Consider the following 9940-nt stretch of genomic DNA (forward strand, 5'->3'; position numbering starts at 1 on the left):
TACGAGATCCATCTGTTGACAAAGAATCTATCCTGTTTGTATTTCCAAGACGGTCCGGATTCTCTAAAAAAATTCACTCAGATTGAATTATTTTTGCCCACATGAACAATAAAAATTAATTTAAAAATTTTGCAATCTAATTTCTATTTTTATTCTCCTCCGTCCGCCAAACACGCCCTAAAATAAATCAAATTTTGAGCTTAAATTTGAATTAATCTAATTAAAAGTGAAATGCACATAGTTCCTTGCCATGGTAGATCAGACGGTCCGGATCCAAACTCAAAATTTGAGTAATCCGGACGCTGCATCCTTTCCAGGAGCTATTCAAAACAGACGGACCGCTTCTACATCTTATGGGGCCGTTCGGCAACAAAGGATTAAGCCTCCTTAAGACTTAATCTGCTTTCTTTAGCTTCCTTAGCCGCTTAATCTTACCGAGCACCGGTTCTTTAGCAGGGGCGGAACTAGAATTTGAGTATAGGGGGGCTAAACAATTATTAAAAAAAAAAACAAATATATGATATAATATAACCCAAGATAATTAGATATTTCACGTTTTAATTTCATAAAAATATACAATAAATTACTAACACCAATAACACACATATCTATCAAAATTAAACTAAAATTTTAATCATGAATAAAAAAAAATAACATATTAACAATTTAGCATGAAAGTGAAATAAACCCTTTTGAATCTGGCATGATAGTGAAATCAACTTTTATCAAAAAATTATAATGAATAGTATTAATTAACAATTTGCAGATAGATACCAAAACCTCAATTCAAAACGTAAATCAATTTTAAAAGTGAGGTCGTACATTTCGCATTGCTGCAATAGAGATAGAAATTTTGAATGTAAATTTTTTTTGTCTTTGGACATTTGTTTTTTTCCTGTTTGCTATGAACGGTGAAGATATTTTTTCTTTCTTTTGTGTTACATTTTTTCTCACTGGCTATTTGCTAGAGAATAGAGTTACATAGATTGTTCTTTTTCCATCTCATTGGGCACTTTCTTTATTTTATTTTCTACTATATTTGACCTTTCCAAGTTGGAAAGGGAAACGTTGGAATTTGGAATGGATGTCTTTCCTATTTTCACTGTGCTGGATTGGGAAATCAAAGCGTTTAATTGGAAATGAATGAGCAACCGTCAGCTATTCTAATTTCTACGTGTTACTTGTAAGCCCTTCAAATTTATTATATTATTTATAAGGGGGCTAATCCATATATAAAAAAGAAGTTAGTTAAATTTACAAGTACTTGGTAAACAAATTGTAAAATCTTGGGGTGGCTTAGCACCCCCCAGCTTGACTTAAGATCCGCCCCTGTTCTTAAGCGCGGATTAAAAATACCTCCTTTAGCTTCCTTTTGCCCAGATCTTAATCATCTACCCGGACTTTAAGGCACACATACCCCTTCCTTTAGTTTTCTCAGCAAAATTCACAGATTAAGACAACCAAACATCGGTTCCTTAGCGCTCCTTAAGCTCTTAATCCTTCACTCTTAATCCTTGTTGCCGAACGACCTCTACGTGATCTGCATCATCTGGTCAAATCGAACGGTCCAGACTGAATAACAGGGATCTCCCAGTCAACTAACACCAACCTGATTGGGATCCAGTCAATCATATCCTCTGAGGTAACATAATATTTCGGCTTATATCTGCACCGTCCGATCATAATCCGGTCCGAGGTGAAATGCCAGGGCCCCTTTAATATCGTGCGGATTCTGATCGGATGGTCCATATATAAACAAAAATATTCTGCTACCTTAGGATGAATTATTTCAACGCATTCCGGTCACCCTCCCATTTCTCCACTCTCCTCCTCCCCAAGCTGCTCTTCTCGCTTCTACTCATTAGCGCAAACACGCGCACATAAAGCGCACGAACCCTCAATTCCTCTTAGATCTCTCCGAGCAAACAAAATATGGGAGATTTGAAGATATTCCCCGCATCTGAGGTTTCACTCCACACCTCAAGGGATGATTGCTGGCTACTCATCAATGGCAAGGTAGAAATCTGAGATCTCATCCTTGTCCCTGCTCCCTTCTTTCTTGTTCTTTATCTAAAAATTATTGCTTTCAAAATTTGATATTTATTATTTGTTAAATCTTTTAGGTCTATGATGTGACCAAGTTCTTAGAGGATCACCCTGGAGGGGATGAGGTTCTTCTCCATGCTTCAGGTTTTTGTTTTTCTTCTATTATTTTTGCACTATTAGCTTATAATAACACGAGATTAAAAAAGATTTGGTCCTTTATTTCTCGTTCTTTGAGTCCCAAAAGTTTTGTGGTCAGAGAAGCTTCAAGTTTTAGGCTTGATAAGATATATCATGAGAAATTGTGCCATTTGTGCCCTTAATCATTCTATAGTAACGGAAGCTTGAGGTTTTAATCCGTGGCTAACATTATTTTAACAGCAACATTCTACCTTAATTTCTTAATTTTGAATTGAATTTCAATTGAAACCACATCGGTTCACTCAACACAGTGATTCTTCTATGGAATTGTTGCCGAACTCAGTGGCTCTTCTATAGATAAATAACTTATTCATCTTATGCCCTCCTGCGAACCTAAAAATAATAGGTTATACAGTAGTTTTTCCATTTTATTCAATACTGAACTAAGTTTACCTCTATTGAGTTAGCATCTATATTATAGTTCTATACAGCATTTACCATCTGACTATCACTTATAAGCTATACCTTGACTTTCCTAGTACTCACGGGTGATAAGTGACAAATATTAATTGGTGAATTTCAAACGTTCAATATACTTCGACCTTACATTCTGGTCTGATATTTCAGCACTGTATGACTATTGGTCCACACGTGCATGCCTGGTATGAACCTGATTTGTGTCCCCTTTTTTTTCGGTCCATAATTATCATTCAAGTGTTTTGGCATGAAACTCCTGTCACAAAATTAGTAAACAACAGCAAAGTAGAACCAAAGCCAATGCTTGTTATGCCATGCTAGATCTTTGCTGTACCAGATATGCCAGCATCAATTGTGCCTAGGACCTCAGGTATCATCAACAATAGACCCCAATGTAAGGGTCTATTTTATCAAGTAGTTACTACCTATTGCTGTTAGTCGGGCTTCTTTTTTTTTCTTATGAAAATAAACTTCCCACGAGTGCATGTATTAACTACATGTATATGCTATTTGTTTGGTGCCACATTGGATCCACCAAAAAGCCTCTGGAGATGCCACAGATGCATTTGAAAATGTAGGCCACAGCACAGCAGCAGTTAGCATGATGGAGAGCTACCTGATTGGATCGGTAGAGGGTTATGTGCCCCCCTATGTGGCCAGTGGTGAAGCATCATCAAGACCCACTTCCTATGCTGAAGCCAACAAGGAGAAGCAGGCCACCTTTGTTGATTATCTTTTGCCGGTGCTCGTTCTTATTTTTGCATTTGTGGCCTGGTATTATCTTACTTTTATTATCAAGGATGAAGAGAAATGAATAGATTTATTGTGTGGTGGTACTTGTGTACTATTGAAAGATGGAAGGCTTGTAGATTTGAGCAATAGTTTCTCCTTTTAATTGTCATTTTAAAATAATCGTCTTTGTAAGTTACTGCATCTCGAGTTTTACTTTTGTATTATCGATTTATGACAATATTCACAAATTTTTTGGTTTTGAGTTACTTCATCTCGAGTTTTACTGTTTGAACTTCTGGTATCTAGTAATTTTCTACTTTGAATTTTGATAGATAGTTTAATTGGGTCTGATAAATCTTCTAATGAGGTGGAGATCTGAGTCTGCACCTGGTCCTAGTTGTTTTCATGATGCATTTTGTTGTTTCATATTGTGATAACTATCTGTGTATCAATTATTTTACCAAGGAGGATTCCAGTGACACCAAATGCCACAACCTTTATTTGACATTTAGCTTGCAACACTGGAATCCCAATTTATTTTACTTGCTGTATTGACGCTGAACTTTGAGTCCTCTGTTGGGCATTGTATTTTTTTTTTCCTGAGTATGCTATGATGCTTAGGGTCATATGACATAGTAGGCAATGGGGATCTTCTGCCTTTACCTCTCTTTCAGATATGTGTGATAATGTTTACTGGTTACTTGATATTGGTATGCCACTGTTTGTTTTTAAAAGGTCTGTAGATAGTTGCAGCTTTTATGGATGCAATGTACTCACGAGGGCAATAAGTCATGCATATACATTCCACAGGTGTTCCATGATAAGCTTGAATAGGGTTTTCCTGGATTAGAAGAGGACCTCAAATAAAACAAATGCTAAGTCAACCCTAGGGGCAGATCTTAGTACCATGGGGAGCACAGTGCAGATCTTAGTAGAGAGCCACGCGAGGTACTTCGTCTAAAAGAGGAAGAAACAATTAGAGGTAATGGACCCTCCAGTTTAAATTCAAAGTGGTCAGATTAGTTTTTTTAATAATAAAATAAAAGATTAAATGAATAAAAGGGAATAGAAGGAATAAGGTTAATTTTTTTATGGGTATATTGGATATTAAGATGATTTTTTGAGAAAATTGGCTATTTCAAACATTTAGATGGGCACACTGAAAATTTTCCCAAAAAAGAATTTCAGTCATCGCTACTTTTGCCGGAAAATACAAAACTGTGTTTCATTTATATTTTGATTCTGAAGGTCAACCACGAAATAGTCCCAATTATGATAATATTAAGAAAAAACATCATTTCCTTGACTAAGTCGGAAATTATTCCCTTCTAACCTCCAGAAAACTTCATTCTTTCTCTCTCTCTATCTCTCTCTCCTTACTTTTCTCTCTCTCTCTTTCTTCCTCATGGATGGGCTAATTCCAATGGTGTTCAACTCCATGAAGAAAAAGAAAAAAATGAAGTACTACTCCAATCTTTCATCTGGTTCAAAACTATATACTGATACCGAACCAGAAACCAGTGCAACTACAACTGATCGATTTTTCATGTCACCTCAACCAGAGGACTACAAATCAAGAAATGAGACAGTGCAATACCAAGAGAGGTTCTACTATACCCCACAAAGGGAGAATCGTGGCACAAAAAAGCATGTCAATGAACACCTGCCACCGCTTCCGAGAGAACCTCTTTCGCCGAGAAAGAAAGTCAATGGGTTTAACCTATAAGAAGGGTTCGCGCTCGACAGAGGGGATCCATATGTGATATCTTAATTTCATTTAGTGCATAGTAGTTGGTTGTATTGATTTGTGGTTTTTGGATTTGTGTGCATGTAAAAACACCAGTTGCGTAAGAGCAAGTTGTACTGGTTAAATGCTAATTTTCTTTCTTTCTCTTTTTTGTTTTGTTTTCTAAAATGATTTTTAACAAAAAAGTATGAATACAATGAAATAACATTTAATTTAATTTGTTGGTTGACATTTGTAACAGCTTTTAATTATTGTTTCCTGCACGCAATTAGTTGGCATCTTTTATATAGTTAACCAAAAATGGCAAGTAACAACTGTTAAATTACATCCTTTTCTATAGTTAACCAAATTCTGCAAGGGTATAGTGTTTCAGTTGGTTACAATGAAATCTGGTAATAAAATGAATATGAATGTGACATATTCCAAGGAGAAATTTAAAAAAGACGCTAACAAAATTTAAGTAGTAGAAGTCTATAGCTATGATTGTTTTTAAATTTCGGTGGGTCTTGATCGATATCAAGCTAACTTTATTATAATTTTCCTGATTTTACTGTGTTTTATATATGTAAAAACATGTTTGAACAAGGAACATCAAAATTTACGTAGAGAACCTCATACCAGTTTGTTAGTTCACTTTTGCTGAACAACAACACTATAAAATTTTAAATAAGTTGACTGGTCTCTTGATAGGAGTACCAATTTTTTTGTTTCAGAAAAAGATAGTGAGTATATCATAAGAAAAATAACAGAAGTACATTTTGAATGAACTAGGCCTATCCCAACTAAGGTTATATATAAATTTAAAGCCTACCATTATTTGTATCCTTGGGCTGACAATTGGATTTAACTTTAGTGGGCTGCCACTCGTCTCAAGATAAATATCTAAAACATTACAAAGCTTAGACTTCTGATGTATCCTTCTCATTTTACTTTCTAATTTCATGTCAAGAAATTCCTATTTTGTTTTCTAAAATCAACATTAATATGTGCCAAACTGGAAGTACTATTTTTACTTGATCATCTGTTCTCGATTTGATTGTGACAAAATAAACTAGATATGTTATTGTTCAATAACTATTGGTATGGATCTAGATTTATTTATATTTCTAAGTACGAAGCTTAAAATGGCGGATCCGGATCTGCTGAAATTCCAAAGGAAATTTCAGGGACCTGCAATCCTCTCCTCTCCATATCTCTCTCCTCTCTCTTCTTTCTCTCTCATCAAAGAGTTAATGAGAGAGAGAGAGAAGAGAGAGGAGAGAGATAGGGAGAGGAGATGATTGCAGGTCCTGAAATTTCCTTTGGAATTTCAACGGATCTGAATTCTAAAATGGCACGTCTTGACCAGTGTCACAACACACGTGACTCTCAAATGACATAATTGGGTGATGTGATTTCTCTCTGACCTATATTGACGCATCACATAAAATCATGTAAACTAATCTTGATATGTAACACCACAACACGTAACACGTCAAATTTGAAATTTAGAAAAAAAAAATTAGCATGACAAAATATTTCAACATTTTCTCTTCATTTTACAATTTTTTTTATAACTTTTGACATTAAAAAAAAACAAACAAATAATTTAAAATCTGGAAAAAAAAAGTTAAGCATGATTGTCACGTAATATTTAACACCCCATGACAAATTGACACTTCACGGTATAATTAAATACAATGTGTCTTCTTTTTAACATTTTAACACGTCACATCGCTTCACGTTACATGACAAGGTTATAACCTATTAATACCTCATGTCATGTCAAAATATCTAAAAGAGATTAAAACATTATTTCTCGGTCCAATTTAGACCACATTCATTCGTGTTGTAGGGGTGAAAATATGGATTTGATTATTTTATGCGAGCCAAATTTGAAACTGTCACGAGCAAGAGAATCACGGTCACTGGATCAAAGTTGTCGGGTTTAAGAAACTAACGGAAGACGTTACCACTCCCCCTGGATTCTTATTTTTATTTATTTTTTAGTAAATGCCATAGGTACGATACATACAATTTCTTTTTTTCTTTTTTTTTTTGATGGTTGGCGGCGAAGTGTCGCCAACAGCTTGATTGGTATTAATAAAAATAGTGATATTTACAAAGGTTTTTTTGCCAAAGAAAAGAGAGAAATTCTCCTCTCAAAAATGAAAACCAAAATGAAAAAGAAAATGTTGTATTGATAGATTTTGTAACTATCATATTTTTTCATTTCACAAGTGAAATTCAATCATATATTCTTTCATTTGAAAGGCTAGTTATGTCACTACCAACTGTGCTACCACAGTAGCAAAAGAATCCTAGAGTCAGGCTACGGTGCTATGGGTTGCATAGAGGGCTACGGTGTTACGGCTCAATATTCGAGTTTTTAAAATTCTAATGGTTGATCTGAATCGTTCATCTTGTTCTTCATATTAATATGTATTTGGAAGCCAGATTTTACAATTAAAAAAAAAAAATTTACTATTTTTTTAGATAGATAAAAAATTACTTGATCTAAAAAATTCTACACTATTCAAATATTTGATTTTCTATCTATCTAAAAAAATTTCTAAAAATTGTAAAGTTTGGTCTTCAAGCACATATTAATATGGAGAACAAGATGAACGGTTCGGATCAACCGTTAGAATTTTAAAAACTCGAATATTGAGCCGTAACACCGTAACTCTCTATGCAACCCATAGCACCGTAGCCTTACTCAAGAATCCTAACCTATGAGATTACGACCGATGGATCCAGTCAAGAAACTATATGCTACACACTGACAAGTGACAACAGATTCTGTAGAATAAGAAACGTAGACAGAAACTGGAAAAGGTTGAACTGGAGGCATCTCTCAATGGGATTGACGAGATTCATTATGCTAACGACGAAAGCTAAGAGCTGACGTGGATTGATGCCCTAAGTTCTTGTTGATTTACGATTTTGTTCGAATTTAATGAAGATGATGCAAGTATTCAATTAAATCCTTGTAACTGGAACAGTTCAAGCAATTGAACGAGATTTTCTGAGTTTCTCTTTTATCCCCTCCATTCCTCAGTTATCCAAAACTTATTTAATTGTCCCTAAACTAGATTAAATTAGTGCAATATCCTTTGAGAGGGAGCCGAGTAAATTCAATGCTCATCGGACTCAATTTGAATTCGATGAACAACACTTCATTTCAATTTACTTCAAAATATATATCTACCGCTTTAATATACATACGGGTCAAATATGTACAAATTTTGAAGCGAATCAAATATAAGTGATTCCCATCAATCCCAAATAATAGACATCGGACCTGCCCTTTTTCCTCTCTGAGATTGTGAAAAAAAAGTCATAATATCTGATGCTATTAAGTCCTAAGAAAATCTGGAGTAATCAAGTTGCTAAGCATTATCATAGTACTATTAATCAAATTGGATATTTTCATGTACTTGTATTGGGGCGAACAAATAATTATTTTAATGGTTATTCATGTTGCAATGCAGTTTTTGCTTCTGATTGGAAGGACACTTATTTTATGTGAAACTTTGTCACGGTTCATATATACATTTTTTTTTATTATTATTCTCGCATGATGACATGAGAATTGCGCCTCGTTATTTTTTTTTTTCTCACAATCTAAACCTTAATTTACTGTATCACGTAAGCAAGAATATCTCGAAAATTAAAAATGCAATAATTAGTGCAATTGTAGCAAGCGGGTGTTTAATAGCCATCGGACCCAAGTAGGTTCGGTCCGCTCTTAATTGTGTATTTTATATGCACGAATATTAAAACAATGTACATGAATATTAAAGCAGTATACATGATTCGTGAAGTAAATTGACCGGTTCCTAATAAACATCAGTCTGATTTGAGTATGATGCCTATCATAAGCGCTCCGCTTCCGTCAAAGAAAGAGAAAAACAAACTTGTAGCCAGTGGCGGAACCAAGGGGGTGCGAGCAGGGGCAGGCACCCCCCATAAAATTCAGAATTTGCTTAGGACCAGGATACTTGACACCCCCAAATAATTAATTTTAAATTTTTGAATACAACGAAGGCCCATTTTAAAATCTTCTATGAAGGGAGGCCCATTTTTAAATTTCATAGAAGATTTTAAATATGAATACAAGGCCGATCAAAATCAATTCATATTCGCGTAATCGCGTGTCTATTTGAAGCATAAGATTTTAAATATGTATACTAGTGATTTTAATTTCTGATTTGTTCATGTTCTTGATAAATTAAAGCATGTAATTTATGATTTGTATGTTTTTTTTTTTTCTGTTTTACAGATTTAAAACTTTCAATAATGAAGTGAAAAACAATAGAAATTTTTTTCTAACCGATCGAAACTGGTACAAGTTCCCAATCTGAGTCTCGGGCGAACACATAAATTATTAATATGTATGATTTGTTAGGAAGTCGTAGGGCTAAATTGAAATTAATAGAAATGTAGGATTTAATTTTTATTTCAAAAAAACAATTGTTATACATACAACATACTTTTTGTTATAGAGATGTTATAATTTTGAATATATTTAATATTTAATATTGTTGTTAAGATGGTTATTGTTTAATTAACTTTTATATTTGCGGTTGTTCTTTTGTCTTTCGGCGGCTCGACCCCTCCAAATTCAAATTCTGATTCCGCCCCTGCTTGTAGCTAATGAACATGCAAGAGCTAGCTGTCTATTAATGACATGAAAGAATATATGCTTTAAATGGAACCAAACACTAAAAGCAGTAACTTTGGAAACTTCTTTGAGAATGCTTGGCTGCATTTTGCTAACGGACACCTATTCATGTTTCTTTTCTAAAATATTGTTTC

The 9940-nt window shown here is 34.3% G+C and overlaps 1 protein-coding gene across 1 annotated transcript; it reads left to right on the plus strand.

Annotated features, from left to right (window-relative positions):
* The first annotated feature begins 1814 nt into the window (after nt 1-1814).
* LOC144551513 (cytochrome B5-like) lies at nt 1815-3664 on the plus strand. The gene is made up of 3 exons (XM_078299491.1): nt 1815-2016; nt 2124-2190; nt 3204-3664. The coding sequence occupies exons 1-3, from the start codon at nt 1933-1935 to the stop codon at nt 3473-3475; spliced, it is 423 nt and encodes a 140-aa protein (XP_078155617.1). The 5' UTR covers nt 1815-1932; the 3' UTR covers nt 3476-3664.
* Nucleotides 3665-9940: the final 6276 nt, after the last annotated feature.

The sequence above is a fragment of the Carex rostrata genome, chromosome 1 (assembly GCF_964058835.1).
Source record: "Carex rostrata chromosome 1, lpCarRost1.2, whole genome shotgun sequence".
NCBI lineage: Eukaryota > Viridiplantae > Streptophyta > Magnoliopsida > Poales > Cyperaceae > Carex > Carex rostrata.

What these genes read in the sequence shown, in the direction of transcription:
- LOC144551513 (XM_078299491.1), top strand. Translation starts at nt 1,933, where the DNA reads ATGGGAGATTTGAAGATATTCCCCGCATCTGAGGTTTCACTCCACACC. An exon ending in GGCTACTCATCAATGGCAAG is followed by an intron (nt 2,017 to 2,123) that starts GTAGAAATCTGA and finishes TAAATCTTTTAG; the next exon opens with GTCTATGATGTGACCAAGTT. An exon ending in GGTTCTTCTCCATGCTTCAG is followed by an intron (nt 2,191 to 3,203) that starts GTTTTTGTTTTT and finishes TCCACCAAAAAG; the next exon opens with CCTCTGGAGATGCCACAGAT.